Below are 19,105 nucleotides of genomic sequence, written 5' to 3'. Positions count from 1 at the left end.
TTTATGTAAAGTAAAAATAATACATATTATTGTATTTGTTCTTAAGTAAAGTAAAAGTTACATATAAAATACATTGAAAAGAAACAAATCTTTTTTTTAAATACAATATTTCATTCAAAACAAATTTTTAATAAAAAATATGATTAAAACAAATAAACTTAAAAAAAAAAATCTTAAATTTTTGATTTCTGAAATACTAAATAAAAATTCAGAAACAAAATAAAGATTTTGAAGACAGACCTGGGTTCCTACATTCTTCCTCTGAATGCCTGCCGATTGTGTGTTGCGCTTTGCTTCTTCAACCACGGATGTTGTGAAAGAGTCAGGGAACGCAATTTCACTTCCTCAAAAACCCACAAACACTGCCAGCGCATTCCTTTTGTAACCACAGATGCTACAAAATTCGACTTCCAGATTTGTTAACAGCTGATGTCTCTTCGGGAAAGGGTCGCACGATGCGATTTTTAGAACATTGCAGCGTTTTTTCACTGTTTCATGACCGATTTGGGGTTTTTCCACCATTTCTAGAGGTTACGGATTTTTTTGCCTGATTTTCCGCTGATTAGTCGTACAATTTAAACGCATTTTAAACTCGAAAAAATCGTGGAAAATCGTTGATGTCTTCTGTGTCGATTTGCGATTAATTGTGACTGAATGCGATTTTTTCACGACTATTGCTTCTATGGCTTCTTATGCCCACACCACTTTCATGATCATCAATAATCTGATATGATTTGTATACATTCAACACTTGTTTAGTTGTAAGTCATAGACAATATCTAACAAGTTTATGGTGGTTTTGTTGTTGTTTAAATATATATATATATATAAATTTTTTACATTGTTTTTGTACTAATGAACCCAAACTACTTTTCAAAATTTTGCCGAACCAGAGAACCGGGTTCCCGAATCCAAACCGGTGCCCGAACCCAAACTGGCAACTTAGGTTTTAGAATAGAAACCTAGAGAGTTCCACAAAGGGGAAGAACCAAAAACAAAAATACAATACTGTTGGGGAGCACCAACACTTGTAGTCAAGAAACCAATACAAATAACCTAGTAGGGGGAAAAAGAAGCCCAAACAACATAATTTGAGGAGTACTAGGGAGATACGAAAGTCTCATTGAGTATCAGTCTAGGCTTGAAATGGAGGAGTTAGTGGTGTCATTGTTGATCACTGTGAAAGGATTGATACAAGATCCGATAGTGCTCATTAGGGAGTGCTTAATGTTAAATTTAGATCAGGTTTATAATAGACAGGTATTTTAAAAATTTAGTTTTGATCACAATAGAATATAAATAGACTCCAGTCTGATTTATATATATTTTATCTACTATTGAGTATGAAGAACTATCTGAAACAATCTACTTGTATGCTGTTATATTGATCTGCAGATGATATGCTAAATCTACCGTATGCTGAGTGATTCCAATTTATCACATTCAATCTGATATTGTTTCTACTGTCTGTATATAGTCACGAACTATATATATATATATTTACAGACTGCAGTATTTGACTTCCCATGATCTATATGTATATATTCATGTATACAGTATATTATCGACTTGTTGATATCTCATTCTAGTTACCTTCCAATGGAGATATATCATACTTATATATGAAACTCGAAGTCTTCATAAGAGGTTGTGACTCTTTACTAAGAGACCGATGGCTATTGAAGACAAACCGAATCACAAATGTAATCAGGATAATAACCAAACCGATACAGATATAATCGGTTATGTAGAATTAATAACAAACAATCATAAACGATATTAACCAATACAGTAATAAATGGAATTGGCTATGTAAAACTGTTCATAACAAAATGTGATGCAATACGATAATGGATATACACGTGATAGCAATTATGTCATATGATCAATCAGTTATTGCAGGTAGTCTATAGGATCTGAACATAGTAATACGAACAGGAACAAGTAAGTTGATTACACACAAATGTCTAAGGCCGATAGGTTAATTAGACATTTGGATTAGCTAGGTTGGTCAGAGGAATCCGACCGTAGCTATAATATCTTCAAAACTTAAGGCCATGAGGGCCAAGCTAGGGGTTTCTAAGAGGAAGCAAGGCACTGCATCTAAAATCACACCTAAAATTTAAGGCCAAATTAATTCCCACAGTGAAGAAGCTTGTAGTATGTGTCTATCCTTGAGGCTGGGGGGGGGAGGCTGGAGAGGATAGATCTATGTTATCGAGAAGGAGCTGAACCACATTGCTGAGAAGAATTAGAACCATTTTGTTGAGGGTTACTAAAAATTTGTGAGTCCCAATTCAGTGCACTCTTTTCCACATGTCAAGCATGTTACAGTTTTTTAATTCAATTGAGGAGTTCCCCATGGACATCTGAATCACTGTATACATTCTTCTATGAATCTCTGGAAAGCAAAATTTCTACCTATGAAAATCTAATATTTTTAACATTTCAGAGAGGGAAAAAAAGAGAAAGAGATTTTGATATCCCAGATTTATGTTGTTTGGTGTACTGAAATTGACACCTAAAGCTTTTGTCAGAAGTTAAAGAACTTGTGCCAATCTAAATGAAGTTCTCACAAATGTTATGCTATGGTATTCTAGGTATCCCCATTATATATAGAAACAAATTTATCATCGAAGCACATTAATGCATTGAAAATTTGTTGTTCAAGAGCAAATTACCTCCTGTTTGATGATTTTTGTTAACTAGGAGGTTTTATATTGACTTTTAGATTCATGGTTTGTTGAACATCCTACAATCCTAATTGCTCATAGCATAAAAACAATTTGATAAATTGAAGAGAAGAAGATAGAAGAAAATGTTACTTCAATTATGAGTGAGTTCAGTAAGAAGACTAAACCTCTTATCATTGGCAATTAGAAATAGAATGTTACATATGCATCAAGATCTATGATGAATTTTTGCAGGAAAACTAATATAGGTTTTCAATGTTGCAGTTTATAACAGTGTTCCACGGGCGTTGGGGACGGGGGGATGCGTTTCCGGGACGGGGGGACCAAGAGCCTAAGTTGGGGGATGGCGGGGGGACGACGGGGTGGTGGTGCTGATATAGTTATACATATACATATAGTACTTGAAAAACTAGTTTTGAAAAGATGTATGACAATATTACAGTATAAGAATTACATTTCAAATGAGACTATAGGAAATTTGAAATACTAAATCTAAATACCAAGATTTCTAAGTTGTGTTGTTATATGGAGCCTAATCAGACTTGGAGGTAAGATTTTCCCTACTATCGGCGCAGTTTCCCCCTACATTTTTCAACAGGGGTTTGGGGGCAGCTCTCCCAAGTTGGGGTCAAGGGGCAGCGCCCCGCGAGGCCTTTTATTATTTTCTAAAGGCGTCGGGTGTTATTTTTCTATTGGCCCACGTCCAATTAGGGTTTACCCCTTAACCCCCCAAAAAGTCATTTAAAAAAAAAAAATTAATTTTAAACATTGCATATACGTGGGGGCGACAAGAGACGTCTGGGCGTCTCCCCGTCCCTTGAGAGACGTCTGCACGTCTCTCGAAGGACATGGAGACGTTCTCCCAAGGAGACGTGGAGGCGTCTCCATGTCTCTCTGGGAGACGCGGAGACGTCTCTCCATCTCCAACGACGCTTGGGTGGCGGTGGTGGGACGGTGGGGGACGTCGTGTCCCCGTCCCCCCGCCCCGGAGACGCGGCCAAAAAGGGGGGGGGACGCATCCCCGTGGAACACTGGTTTATACCTAAAATGAGCTGAGAATCTACTAAATTCGGCAAGTGCACAATGTGCTGTCATAAATCCTTACAAAATGTAGTAGATCAGCATGTTCTCTCAAGGATCTTTATTAAAATGAGCAAAGGAAGAAGGCTAATCTTGCATCAAAATCCTATAAAGTTTGTGCTAACTGTAACATGCCAAAGTTGTAAACAAGAAAAGAATTTTAATTTCTATACAAGTAAACATGATATATTTTTTTTTGAAAAGAAGAAACTTATTACTTTAGGTGAAATTGAAATATTTAACCAACTGATCTTCAGTATAACTACCATTAACTAACTTCAATTGAATAAGGAAATGCAAGAATGTAATCTTTCATAACTAATTCAAACATTTAACATATTTAATTTCATAAGAAGTGAAAGGGTTAGAGATTATTGTTTAAACACTCGTTACAGCTGGTAATTACTCTTACAGGTCTTGGCATAGCTGTGGAGAGGGAGAGCATCATCAAGGGCTATACCTCCAACAACAAACTTGACAGTCCCCCGCACACCTTCCTATTGGAAGTGGCCCTACCCTTTACAAGGGTGTAGACCAAAGATTAGGACTAGTTGCCATCTGAGCCTAGTGTTTAGAATCTACACGTCACTAGTCAGTCACACACTATAGGTACATCCTAATTAGTATGACCATTTTGACTAAGAGTGTATTTGATTCATGTGAACTGATGGTTGTGTAACAAGCATTCAATATGCAACTATAATTAAACAACATTTCGACAATTGGAAACTTTCAACAACTAACATCTTTTACAAATACAACATCAAAACTGAAACTATAACATTTTTTTTGAAAAATCAGAGAATTAAACTAGGAAAGATGTAATCTAATCACATAAGCATGATTTCATCAATTTAACAATACGACATAAGAAGAAAGAGAGGTTTAGAGATTACAGTTTTTCTTGATACCCATTCTGATATGTAAATAGTCTTTACATTGTTTGGGAGAGGAAAGTATCATCAGGGCGCTTTTCCGCCCAACCACAGACTTACTAGTCCCCCGTGCCATTTCCAACTGGAAAGGGCCTGACCCTTTGCAGGGGAGTAAAAGAAGTTGGACTCATGCCATCTGTGACTGATGTTTAACCCTACAAAATCCCTGGTCGGTCACACACCATAGGCTACTCCTAACTAGTATGACCTCTGATTGGGCTGTATATCTAGATTAATGAACTGGCTGACACTTACCATTAGTAGCATCGCCTTGGCCAAAGGTTTTAATGTATTGCAATCATGCCTACACATGAAGTCATCGTTCATCACCCTACTCGGCTTGACGAAATCCTTGAAGGCTTCCAAGACATCTTGTCAGTCCCTATTCTATCTGCACACTGACTCTAGGAGGCTCACTAGCTTACATTCGTGTTTTAAACTCAAGTTCCTCATACTAGTTAACAAAACTCGAGGAAACATTTACTATAATGGTGTAATTCTCTTATCATTTGACAATTTCTTGGATTTATAAATACAGAGTTCATTCCAGAACCCTTGAGCTGGCAACCTGCCCTGTCATGAGAACAAGAATGAATTCTTTGTATAATAGGTATGTAAAATTCACTAATTCTCACTCTCATGTGTCATTTTCATTATCAGATTTAACTGTCTCAAATTACTGCATTTTAAGTATAACACTATCACACAACCCTATTGCAGCTTATTCCAGTAAAAGTGGCTAGTAAATGGTCTCTGTTATCTAATATTTAATGCTGAATTAAAAACAGTTCGTTCCTTTGTTGCTGTTAAATTACTCAGAAACCAAGAATTGTGGCTTACTCAGGTAAAATTTACGTTTTACTAAGCCTTTATATTCAAAGGAAACTCTTGTCCCAAATTCTGGCTCTCTCCATTAGCCATTTGTTCTTTTTCAAAATAATGGAATGTTATTTATGTTTTGCTTCCTCAATTTTGTTCATATGAGACAATCATAGATAATGCTCATCTTCCTTAAGGGTTTAACACAAGCAAATGCATTTCCTTTAAGCAGCAGAGCTTTTCTAAGCATGCTGTAAGAATAAAAGCTTCTCTAATTCATTGTCCAGACTTATTCTACCGGCTAAAGAATGTACAAAGATGCTAAGTCACCGCGTTTGAATTTGAATTCGAGCTCGACTACCATAAAATTTGGATGAAGTTTGGCAAGGGTAAAAAATTTGGAATTAAAATTCGACATCAAATTCGCCTTATATATATTTTTTAATATAAATAATATATCCATTAATTTATAAAAACAAAAATTAATATATATATTCTTAAATTTAAAAACAAAACAAAAACACTAAATTAACAAGTGAAAATAAAAAATGTTATTTAATATTTAATATTTTACTCTAGTTAACAGATCAATACGTAAAATAGAATAATGATAAATTTTATACTGAATATTAATAATTTAATAAAAATTAATATAATTAAATTTATAAAATAATAAAAATCTCATATTTTAAATATTAATAACATAGATATTTATTAATTTAATAATACTTTCATGGTGAATATAAAACACAAAATTTATAATAATAAATATTAATAACATAAATATTTAACATAGGAAAAAAACAAAAACCTAAAAGGACGAAACAAAAATCTTAAAATACAACATTGAAAGCAGCTTACCTGAGCAAGTCCATGACGGAATCATGAGCAACTTTGCAGCACTGCAGGGGAAATCTGCGGCGCTTAGGCAAGGGCTCACAAACACACACGATCTTAAGCACAAATGCACACAACAGAGCACGGATGAAGCATGAACAGGAATGATCAGCTCCAGTCGTGCGATAGACCAACTACAACTTCAGCCAAAACCCTAAAAAAGTGCCATACGAATTTTTAGGTGAACATTTACGAATTTCATTTAATTTTTATAGGTTCGCCGAATTTCGAATCTGAAGCCGAAAATTCGGCGAACGTGGTGACACAACGTATATGTATGTACCATTTTAACTATGAATACACACATGTATTTACTTATATATATGTATATATATATATAGAAATGACTACCAATTTAAGACAAGGATGGTAAAACCCTAAGTTATGACAACTCTACAAGTCTCATCTTACAGATAGGGTTCCAGATGGCATTGAGTCCTCCTTCTGTTACCTCATGACCTTATGTTATTTCCCCTCCCTTCTCGGAGGACGATGATCTCCTTGCACACACTAGGTCAAATTCATGTAGTTAGTTTGAAATCTTGACATATCTCTATCATTGCATTTATTGATAAAAGAAGCAATCATCTCATATTCCATAATGATTAAAACTAAATCATTAACATATGCTTTGCGAATCACCATTCCACAATACTAAGCAACAAGTATCAATGCATAAACATCAAAATATCTAGGGCACAAGTGGGATGTAACAGGTTGCATGCAAAGCATTGCGCCACCTTGGCCAAGGTTTGATGATTGCAAGAGTGATTATCGGGCTGCCAGTATTCACCACCCTTACTTGACTTGTTCTAAATGCCTGAGCCAACCGACTCTTTGGCTACTGTACAACTGACATTACGTTGTCCTATGGCATTAACGGTCCTTAACGACCTTCGGGTAAACATAACCTACTTCAAGCTTCACTGCTCTATGGTTATTCGACCCTTTATTCACCCTGACCTTAAGAGTGCTTTACAGTTAAATATCTGTTTAATACTTTAATAACAATATTCACATTGAGCTGAACACAATTAGTCCCCTACTGGCTTCCTAGACTCCTTGGTCTGATATAGTGGCAGTGCAATGAAATAATTATTTCAATTCTTATTTATTATATAGACAAAAAAGATAGTAAAGATTGTTCTGGTTCGGTTCTTGACCCAAAAGATAGTTATAATAACATAGATGTCTTATTTAAATTAAGACATTATGAGCTGTGCGACTCTGCTGATACATTATGAACTCATAATAACAATCGGTAAACAGTTATTTAAAATGTCATGGTACCCCGAAGGGTACACAAATGTACTCAGAGACTTCATCTCATTTTCCTGTGCAATGGCAAAATTTTAAGCATAACAAAATAGTTACATACGGTAATCAATACTGGATCACCAAGACATTCCTTCTGAAATAATATAGAAACAAAGCTTGACCATACTGGTTCACTATGGCATGATTCAATTCGATCTTAATGCAGTGTTTGATCATGTTGATCTCTCAATGGTATTATGCTAACAATGATTATAACAGTAACAGTGATCGAATCCTAACGATCTCGCCGTGGATTCAAATAAGACTGCCATACAGAGCAGTGATCGATCTATTGATCTCACTGAGACATTGTAACAAGATTCACCAGAACAAAGATCATACTTAATAAAGCATTTCCAAACCAAGAATGAAAGATACAAATGGCAGACATCTCCATCTGAAATTATGTATTAAACAATATAAAAGTCAAGGCTACATGCCTGGTTCAAGGTTGAAGTCAATACTTGCAGAGGAGACCCTTAGTCTCGTCCTCATAATCGACCCTTGCTATCTTTAATGATAATAATAGCTGAATGAATCAATCTCTTGTGTTGCTTCACAGTGTTTCCAGTAAATAATATTAATGGCAACATGATTATAATCTCGACTACATTTGCCGTAGCCTCATAAACCAAACCCACTCCAAAACACACACACACACACATATATATATATGCTTCCACTTATTTATATGTATATGCATATGTATATACTATATATGCATTAATTACAGAATTACTCGAATGCATATATATGTAATATAAGTGGAAGCATATATATATATATATATGTTTGGAGTGGGTTTGGTTTATGAGGCTATGGCAAATGTAGTCGAGATTATAATCATGTTGCCATTAATATTATTTACTGGAAACACTGTGAAGCAACGCAAGAGATTGATTCATCCAGCCATTATTATCATTAAAGATAGCAAGGGTCGGTCATGAGGACGAGACTAAGGGTCTCCTCTGCAAGTATTGACTTCAACCATTATATATATATATATGCATATGCTTCAACTTATATATATGTATATGCATATATATATATACTTATATGTATATACTATATATGCATCAATTACATACATATATATATATATCAATCATTTCCCATCCTAAACCTTTCCTAGATTTATAGGCTATCTGGTCTAGCCTTTTCCTTTCAATGCTTTCATTTCTGATGCGTTTATTGCTTAAAACTGTACAGTACATCCTGTCTACTCTCAGCAGATTTAACGATTTATCATTAGGGTCATCCCATTAGGTGAACCGTGAATCCTTCAGAATCCTAGGCTGTAAGATGCCCTTTGTACTTGGTTGCTTCCTACTGGATGCTGTTAGTGTACCTTATCACTTCCCCCTTCTTTACAGGTGATGAGTACGTTAGGGAATTGCCCCAACCAGATCAATATCTTTACTAATTTTAATATCAATATTCTTTGTCTTGTGTTGCACCTCAAATCTTTGCAGGACATACCATTCTACTAAGGCCTTAAAACTAGAAATGAAAATATGAAGTAGGATCTTGAATTACTCTGGAAAGCATCGTCATTTGCTCAAATGCATACTTGTGTATGTGATCAAAGTAGCTTGTAATTGATTAGTTTATTTATGTCTTTAAAGTTGATTTAGTTAACAGTGAATAGAAAAAGCTTTGATTCTTCAAAAAAACATCTTATTTCTTGGGCTTATTCAATTTTCTGAGGCTGAGTGCTGAATCCAATTGAGTCCAAAGTCAGCCTGCCAAGTCTCTGTTGAGTTTGAGTCTGGTAACTAACCATATGATATACCTGCACATAGGCACTGGATGTACACATTGCAAGCCTTCCTGCAGTTTAAATTTATTTTACTGTGCACTTGATTTACTACTATTAATTTAGAAGAAATTCTTTAGGTATGCCCTCTTACATAGTTAATAAATGATAAGCTGTAGAAGCTTTGAGCTCTTGTCACATGTATGGATTGAAAGCATTAAAAGTTTAAAAATTTGTTAAGATCCAAAACACTTCTTAAATTCTTCTTTGGCACTGGCAGTATTATTTGTCACTCTGTTAATATAAAATCTCTTTCTTTTTTTCACATAAAATTTAAGTTGAAGTGTGGATATAATGTAATGTAAAACACTAAAATGCATGCTTGGATGAAAAGCTTCTTGATAGTGCAAGAGTGAATTTTTTTATTATGTTTTGTCTAAATCCTTTTTCATGTTGGCATGAATTTTTGTTATCTCTATACATTCAGGTTTTATGGGAGGATGATGATACTGGGTCAAAGTGGGCACGAGTGAACTGGTTTTACTATCCCAACGACATCCCGCAGACGGTGAGCCGTCCAACAACACCGGAAAAGGATGAGGTGTGTTTTTTTCTGCATTTTTATTTTATCTGTGGGCTGATTCCTTTTTAGAATACCTAAGAATAAAGAGTGGTCAAACACATTATTGTGCTTGTTCCTTATGCTTTTTCTTTTCTTGTAGTTTGGAGGTCATTTTGTTATGCTCAAGAAAGAATAGGATTCGTTGCATTTTTCCAAGAAGTTTATTATGACAGAGTCTGCATGTATTTCTGTCCTATCACGAAAAGTACACTAAGAGCCACATACATCATGTCATATGCAACCCTTGAATTTATTTGATGAAAAATTCAGTGATTTAATTATTGACTTTCTTGCCCTATTTTACTAGTTTTTTCTGGTCATAAATTTCAAAATTCCATCCTCTTGGCTACGAGATTTGTTCCCTCTCACTATTCTATTTTATCCAATTAGGTCAGCCCTTTTTTCCTTATTATTTTTTCTTCTATAGTTACATTTTGTGGAAATAGGAGACGCGACTCCTTTATCTTAGATCTATTTGCTCTTTTCCCTCTATAACAATACTTTTAGAAGGAATTCTTCAAAGATGTGGCTTTTCCAATTTTTTTCAATTTTTCTGCTATTCACTTATGCTTTCTATTTGATACTCTTTTGAAAATTTATTGAAATATTCAATAGATACACGATGCACAACGTGAAGCTAGATCTATTCGTTGAAGAAACCTTTCCCTTTTTCTGGATGAACTGAAATTTTCATGATGCTGCTGCAATAAGTTTCTCTCTTTCAAACTTCAAGACTGGGTTGGATCTGGTATTGCCTTTAAATCTCTATGGACCAGTATTTTTATCCTATCCATGGATTTTATGTTCAGGTTTGGTGAAAACTGTTATACTAGACTTTGTTGGTAGTTGAAGCCAATATCATAACAGCTATACATACGAAACCTATAAATCAGTGTTGAGACTCAGACTTGCCAAAAAGACAGCAAGCTGTTTTTTGACTCAGTTTTAGGTTTGGTGGAATAACACTGCAAAAACTTGGCAATGTAAGAAAACATATGAAAAATGTTTCTAATGGAAGTTCTCAAACATTTCAAGTTGATTTTCTGTTTGTCAAACTTGGCCAAGTTTGTGAGTCAAGGCTGCAGACTTGCCACGCCTGACTCTCAGATTTGTGAACCCTCACCAAGGCTTCCCAAGTCTCAACACACTGCTATAAATACATATACCAAGCTTACAATCTGTTTGAGAAATTTAAACTTCTTTGCATTATATCATGGCAGCTGCAAAGAAGCTGATAGGATGTAATGTCCCCTTCACTTACAAAAAATATATAGAAGTCATAGATATATACACATTGGCAGCCTAAATATGGGAGTTAAGCTCAAAATACCACATATCATGCATATGCTGACAAAACCACCAGAAATATTACAAGTTCAACATAGTAATACGGATACCATGTCAATTTGTATAACTTGAATGTCGTGATAGATTTTCATTGTTCAATATTAAAATTTTAAAATAATACAATCACTAATCAGTGTCATATGCGCATCTTCATCAAGATCAACATCATTACCATCTTTGACAATAGATGATGTAGGTAGACGTGATCTTCATTTCTGCAGCTTGCATGCAATGTGTTTGAATTGTTTATTTTGAATTCACTTGAGTTATATAGGCTTAAGCTTTAATGAATACAAAACTGCAATTGTAATTTACTGTCTTACAACTTGATAACATCACAGAAGATTAAGAAATAGAAGAACATATCACGAAATATTAAAAAATGGGACATGGCAGATACCTGTATAGTTGGAACTTGGTATGGAAGTGTTGATGTGTATTTTGTACACGACCAAACACAGAATAAAATACCCAGAGGTATCTTATCCTCTCTTGAGCAAAGTTTCCTGACTGCTGAAGATCTCGCCGAAGGATCAGTCGAGGCAACTCCAAGGTTCTTGTATGTAGGTTCTCTACTCGTGGATAAGCTCTTTGTGGTATGATGTGATTTTGCTGGAATCACAAGGGGACTTACACTTGATGACTAAACGTCTGATTTGCTTTGAACATTGCTGGAACACAGGATTTCACTAGCCTAGATTTTTTGAAAAAAAAGGAAAAGGATGAGGGCGAGGAAAGGATCTAATTCTGACACTAAGAATGTAGGAGCAATGAATGATCTTTGATGAAATTCTAACTAAGTCTTGTTTTGACATCCCAGGACCATCTCCACAAGGTTAGTGCGATCTTCGGAGGAAAACTTTTATGATGTTCAGATCATCGCTACAGGCATAGACACCATCAGGCTGATGCATATCAGTGAAGAAGCGACAATTGAAGTTAAGCTTAAACTGAATGATTCCAGTTGACTACACAAGGCAAGTCTGCAATCAACAAACTGCTAGTAGTATGGATATATGAATGTCACCATCAATCAAACACATTTCTTCCACTCATCTAATAACATGAAATCAAATATGAGAAGTATAGAGACCATGCAAATTGTTGAATCGACCCATAAATTTCACCATTTCTTCAATGAAGTTTTACAAGTCTTTTACAACAACATCTTGGCAACAATCTTTGCCTTCTCTTTCTATTCTACTTTAATTGCTATTCTATCAATTGACTATTCACTATTTCTAACTACTGACTAACTATTATTAGCCTTTACAAATGAGGAGCCAGGGCTTTATATAGTGCCCTCAATACAATTCAATGGCTTAGATCAATTTGAGATCAATGGCCAAGATTTTACAATGAAACCCTAAATAGGGATTTGTTACAACAAACTTAATTCTGACCAATGAAATAATTGCATTATTTGGACACGTCTTCTCTGGAATATTCGACCACTGGATAGCCGGGGTAGGTACATCGAAGTTAGTGCCATCTTTGATGAGTCAGGTACATTGAATTTGGACATGTTGAAGTGGACCAACCCGACTGGAGGAGTGATGATTGGGATGCCACCTTGTCTTTCCTTCAAATTTTGAACTGGAAGAGGTCGTCCTTGATGAGGTTGGGCCGGAGAAGGTCGTCCTTGTTGATGCTGGGTTGGAGAAGGTCGTCCTTGTCCTGGCCTGGTCTTCTTTCATCTGCCAAAACAAACCAAAAGATGATCAAGGACACATGATAAATTCATTTCAACATAGCATTTTCAACTTAAATCATCAACAAAAAGATATTAACATGAAACTTGCCCGAGATTTTCTCCAGGAACAAACCCTATAAGAATTTCGCCCTGGACCCTTTGGAAGGGTCAGGAGCGAAATTCCAACTTTAGCTCAAAATTCACATTTTTGAAGGTCAAACATCTTTCCAAGGCATTCCAAATAGCTTTTCTCACCCTAGTCCAGGCTTGACTTAGCACAAAATTTGGAGAAAAGGATGATTTTAGTGTTTTTTGCACTGGACCCTTATTAGAATATTAAAATAATGTTAATTTTAGTATTAATGCTCAATAGTGTATATTCTATTCTAGTTAGATCCTCTACGATCTTCTCAGCAGTTTCTTATTAGAAACTTGCTATTCTTGTATTATTTATGAGCGTCTTGCTCATTCTGTTAATGAATCAATTCTTTGGAATCCATATGCTTCTGCATTTGTTTTATGGTATCAGAGCTATAGGAGAATTTTTTTCGAAATTTTTTTAATTCTAATTTCCAATTAGTGGAAATTTTCGAAATTATTTCTGGTTTTTAAAAATCCATCTAGGGTTTTTCAGTTTCCTAGCTCCTGTGACTACCTCGCGGGTTTGTACAATCGCGTTTTTTTGCGACCTGTGTTCGGCGGCGTTCGTGGTTGTTGCGCGACCTACAGAGTCGTCGCGACCTGTGTTCGGCGGCGTTCGTGGTTGGTGTGCGACCTGCAGAGTCGTCGTGACCGGTGTTCCGTCTGTCCGCGACCTCTGTGCGTCTGCGACCTCTGTGTGTCCGTGACGTCACGCGACCTGCAACCCTCGGCGTCGCGACCTGCAACCCTCGGCGACGCAACGCGACCTGCAAACATCTCGCAACCTGCACCCTCGGCGACGCGATGCGACCTGCAAACGCGACGCAATTTGCACCCTCGGCGACGCAAATTTTCTGGGCGTATCATGGCTTCCACGACCCTCTGAGTTTTTCGATTAAGGTGTTTACCTTCAAGTTTCCATCGAAAATACATTTTTCTTGTAGATTCTTGGTGGGTTTTTTGAAACCTAATTTGGGTAGTTGCTCGATTTTTCTGGGTGCATCGTTTTCCGTGCCTCGATTTTCGAGCCAACGGATTTGAATTTGGTTTTCAGATTCCTTATAGGTTTTCTCTCATCTTTCAGTACATTGGGAAACGTGCAAATGGCTTCTCTCACCAATCTGATGTTAGAAGGCAGTCAACGCTTTAATGGCCATAATTACAACATCTGGAAACAACGTATGTTGACCATTTTTGAATATAGGCGTCTTGACCAGCTTGTTTTGGGAAAAGAGCTCAGTCCTGGTACACCTGGTGCAGATCAAGATAAGTTTGATGAACGCAATCGGGAGGCAGTTATGCTTCTCAAACTCTCAGTGACTGATGATCAGTTACCGCAGATTCCTTCCGGCAAGACGGCTTCCGACATTTGGAAGCATTTGAAGGAATTCCATGAGACATCAGACAAGAGCCGAGCATTCTTTCTAAAGAATCAGCTGTTCTCCATTATGATGGACGAACGTATGTCCTTACAGGAACACCTCACGAGGATTAAGGACATTCGAGATCAGCTCGAAGCTATTGGTCGGACTATGGAGGAAGAAGACATGGTAGTAATCACTCTGAAAAGTCTTCCGAAATCGTATGAACACTTCATTGAGACCCTCAATATTACTTCAACTAATGTTGATCTGAAGTTTTCAGAATTGTGCACCAAACTTCTACAGTAGGATCGCTGGAAACAACAGTTTGGTAGTGGTACTACGTCAGCCTCCTCGGAAAATGCCTTCATAGCCCAATCCTTTCACAAGGATAAAGGCAAATTTCAGTCCTCTCAGTCTTCTTAGCAGAAAGGCTCTTCTCAGACATAGGATGGTGCTAAGAAGAAGAATGTGCAGTGCAATTACTATCACAAGTACGGCCATATGAAGAAAGATTGCCGTCAGAGGTTCGCTTCTGAACAAAAGAAGTAGGGAGGGTCACACCAGAAGGCGCATGTTGCTGAACATTCCGAGCAGAAGGAGTCTGCCTTTTATGCCTTTATGGCTAAGAGGTCTTCAGATCATGCCAGGTCTTCTGCTTGGTACATCGACTCTGGTGCATCACGTCACTTTTCTCATCAGCGTGACTGGTTTACAGACTTCTCATCCTTCAGTGATTTCGTTGTATTTGGCAGAGGTGAGGAGTATACAGTTGTTGGCAGAGGCACTGTTCAAATACAGTCTGGTGGCAGGAATCTCATCTTCCTAAATGTGTACTATGTTCCTGGTATGGAACTTAATTTGCTCTCTGTCAGTCAGATTATGAGGAATTCTCCTCAGCTAGATGTGGTGTTCAGTGCTCACAAGTGTTCCATCATTGATCGGGAGACTCGTCTTACTGTTGCTGTTGGTCTAGAGGATCATGGCCTACATAGGCTTCTTGACACTGGTGATTCTCCTGAAGTGGCTCTGGCAGCTCGTATTTCTCCTCTCAGCACTTTGTGGCATCAGAGATATGGACATCTCAACATTCAGTATCTCTCTCAGCTATCTCGGGAGGGACTTGTTTCAAGGTTACCTGATATTCAGACTCAGCATCTTGGAGTATGTGGCGCCTGTCAAGCTGGCAAACAACATCGGACTTCATTCACACCTGGAAAGTCTTGGCGCGCATCTAAGGTACTTCAATTACGTCATGCTGATATTTGTGGTCCTATGAATACATCTTCTGTTACTGGTTGCAAATACTTTTTGCTTATTGTAGATGATTTTAGTAGAAAGATGTGGGTGTACTTTCTTAAACACAAATCAGATGTATTTAGTATCTTTCAGAAGTTTAAGTCCTTTGTTGAAAAAGAGTCTGGACATAGCATCATTACTCTTGGGACAGATAACGGGGGGGAATTTTGTTCTTCTGCATTCTCCAACTTTTGTGATACCCATGGCATCAAACGCCAATTGACTACACCCTACACTCCTCAGCAAAACAGTGTTGTCGAGCGTCGCAATCGTACGGTTGTTGAGATGGCTCGCTCTATGTTACAACACCGGAGTGTTCCGAATAAGTATTGGGCTGAAGCAGTGTTTACTGCTGTCTACCTCCTTAACCGTTCCCCTACTCAGGCTGTTAAGGGGAAGACTCCAGAAGAGGTTTGGTCTGGTCGGAAGCCTAAGATCAGCCACCTGAAGGTTTTTGGCTCTGTTGCCTATGTTTGGATTCCAGATGCTAAGCGCTCCAAGTTGGATTCCAAAAGTCAAAAACTCATGATGACAGGATACAGTGATCACCATAAGGCCTACAGACTGATAGATATAGACACTGAACGTCTTATCTTCAGTCGTGATGTTGTATTTGATGAAGACAGAGGATTCTTTCAGTCTCCTTCTTCTGAGCAGAGTTCTGAGGATCAGCCTCACAGTGTTCTTATTCCATTAGGTTCGCCTGATGGGAGGGATGATGCAGAATCTATTTTCGATGATGCACTACCTGAGTTCCCTCCGGAGAATAATCCTCCTCTTGCTGCTCCTGTTCTTGCTCTTGAGCCTCTTCCAGCTCCTCCAGATGTTAGCACTTCTACTCTCCGGCCTAAATGGTGGGCCAAGACCATTGGTGATCTCAGGGATACTGAGCTCATTGAGGGTAGAACCTCCCGTAATAAGAGCAAACAGCAACATACAGTCAATTTTGCTCTCATGGCTAACATACACAGTGTTTTTGAGCCTCAGACATATTTAGAGGCTAAAGGTATACCTGAGTGGGAACAGGCTATGGAAGCTGAGTTCCAGAGTCTTCAGAAGAATCACACTTGGGCCCTTTCTGATCTTCCTTCAGGGAAGAAGCCCATTAGCTGCAAATGGGTGTACAAAGTAAAGTACAAAGCTGATGGAACCCTAGACAAGTATAAGGCTCATCTTGTTGCTCGTGGGTTCTCACAGAAAGAAGGCATTGACTACGAGGAGACTTTTGCTCCTACAACCAAAATGAGTACCATACGGCTCGTTCTTGCCTTGGCAGCCCAGTTCAGTTGGAAAGTTCATCAGATGGATGTCAAGAGTGCTTTTTTGAATGGTGACTTACAGGAAGAAGTCTACATGACGCAACCCCCAGGTTTCAAGGTTGCTAGTCAAGAACAAAAGGTCTGTAGACTAGTCAAAGCACTCTATGGTCTGAAACAAGCTCCTCGGGCTTGGTACATGAAAATTGATAAGTACCTGACAGATCATGGTTTTCAGCGGAGTCCATCTGATGCAAACCTTTATATCAAGCATACTAGTAATGATGTTCTGTTTGTGGTTGTCTATGTGGATGACTTAATCATTACTGGCAGTTCAACACATTTGATCACTGGGATCAAACAGGATTTGTGCCGCACCTTTGATATGACAGATTTGGTACTTCTACATTACTGCTTAGGAGTTGAAGTTTGGTAGACTGAGAACAGTATCTTTCTCTCTCAGTCCAAGTATGCCAGAAGTCTTGTGGACAGGTTCAGAATGCAGGATTGCAAACCTGCCTCTACTCCTATGGAACCCGGGCTCAAACTTTCAGCTCAGTCATCTTCACAAGTTGTGGATGAATCTTTGTTCAGGCAACTAGTGGGCAGTCTCATCTATCTTACTGCCACTACACCTGACATCAGTTTTGCAGTGAGCTACATTTCACGCTTCATGATAGCTCCCAAGGCTGATCATTGGATAGCAGCGAAGCGTGTGCTGCGTTATGTGAGTGGCACTCCTGATTATGGACTTCTGTACACTCGGTGTTCTGATCCTATACTCAGTGGCTACATAGATTTTGATTGGGCAGGTTTGGTTGATGATCGTAAGTCTACAGCAGGGTATGTGTTTAGTTTGGGATCTGGTGCTGTCACATGGACTAGTAAGAAGCAGCAGGCAGTGGCTCTCTCCTCGACAGAAGCAGAGTATCGGGGAGCAGTTAAGGCATCTTGTGAGGCGGTTTGGCTTCGACGAATGCTTGCGGATATGCATGTCTCCCAAGCAGGTCCTACTCCCTTGTTCTGTGAGAATCAGGGAGTGCTCAAACTCGCCAAGAATCCAGTCTTCCATGAAAGAACCAAGCATGTGGAAACTCATTGTCACTATATTCAACAGCTGGTTGAAGACGGATCCATCCAGTTGCTGTATGTTCCTACCTCGGAGCAGCCAGTAGACATCTTCACCAAGCCCCTTGGTCCTGATAAATTTGTAAAATTCAGGGGGTCTATAGGTGTAGTTAATAGATTGAGCATTAAGGGAGGGTATTAGAATATTAAAATAATGTTAATTTTAGTATTAATGCTCAATAGTGTATATTCTATTCTAGTTAGATCGTCTACGATCTTCTCAACAGTTTCTTATTAGAAACTTGCTATTCTTGTAAATATTCTTGTATTATTTATGAGCGTCTTGCTCATTCTGTTAATGAGTCAATTCTTTGAAATCCATATGCTTCTGCATTTGTTTTAACCCTTTGGAAGGGTCGGGAGCAAATTTCTTGTTTGTAGCTCATTTTTTCATCATTTCAACTTCAATCCACCTCACAAGGCAAGGAAACGCTTTTCTTCTCTCATCCAGCTCAAGTTTATCTTGATTTTGCAATGCCAAATAGGTGATTGAAGGATTTTCGCCTTGGACCCTTTGGAAGGGTCAGGAGCGAATTTCCTCTTCTGGCCTAAAATCATCACTTTTGGAGACAACCATCGACTTAAGGGCAATCACAAGGGCATCTTTTACCTTGGTCTAGGCAATAGCTCAGCATAGATTTGAAAGGAATAGGTAGATTTTAGGATTTTCGCTCTAGACCCTTTGGAAGGGTCAGCAGCGAAAATCTTGTTTTAGGGCTATTTCGCCATCCTTTCAACTTCAAATCACCTCCAAGACTTAG

General features: G+C 37.8%; 1 protein-coding gene across 3 annotated transcripts in view; it reads left to right on the top strand.

Annotated features, from left to right (window-relative positions):
• LOC131076516 (uncharacterized) overlaps window positions 1-19,105 on the top strand; it is a 161,366-nt gene that overhangs the window by 45,470 nt on the left and 96,791 nt on the right. For all 3 annotated transcript variants that reach the window (XM_058013746.2, XM_058013747.2, XM_058013748.2), the window contains one exon: window positions 9,985-10,098. In XM_058013746.2, coding sequence (XP_057869729.2) covers window positions 9,985-10,098 — 114 coding nt within the window. The remainder of the gene's footprint in view (window positions 1-9,984; window positions 10,099-19,105) is intronic.

This window comes from Cryptomeria japonica, chromosome 3 (genome assembly GCF_030272615.1).
Source record: "Cryptomeria japonica chromosome 3, Sugi_1.0, whole genome shotgun sequence".
Classification (NCBI taxonomy): Eukaryota; Viridiplantae; Streptophyta; class Pinopsida; order Cupressales; family Cupressaceae; genus Cryptomeria; species Cryptomeria japonica.
The sequence above is the reverse complement of the archived record's forward strand: the minus strand, read 5'-3'. Positions and strand labels throughout refer to the sequence as shown.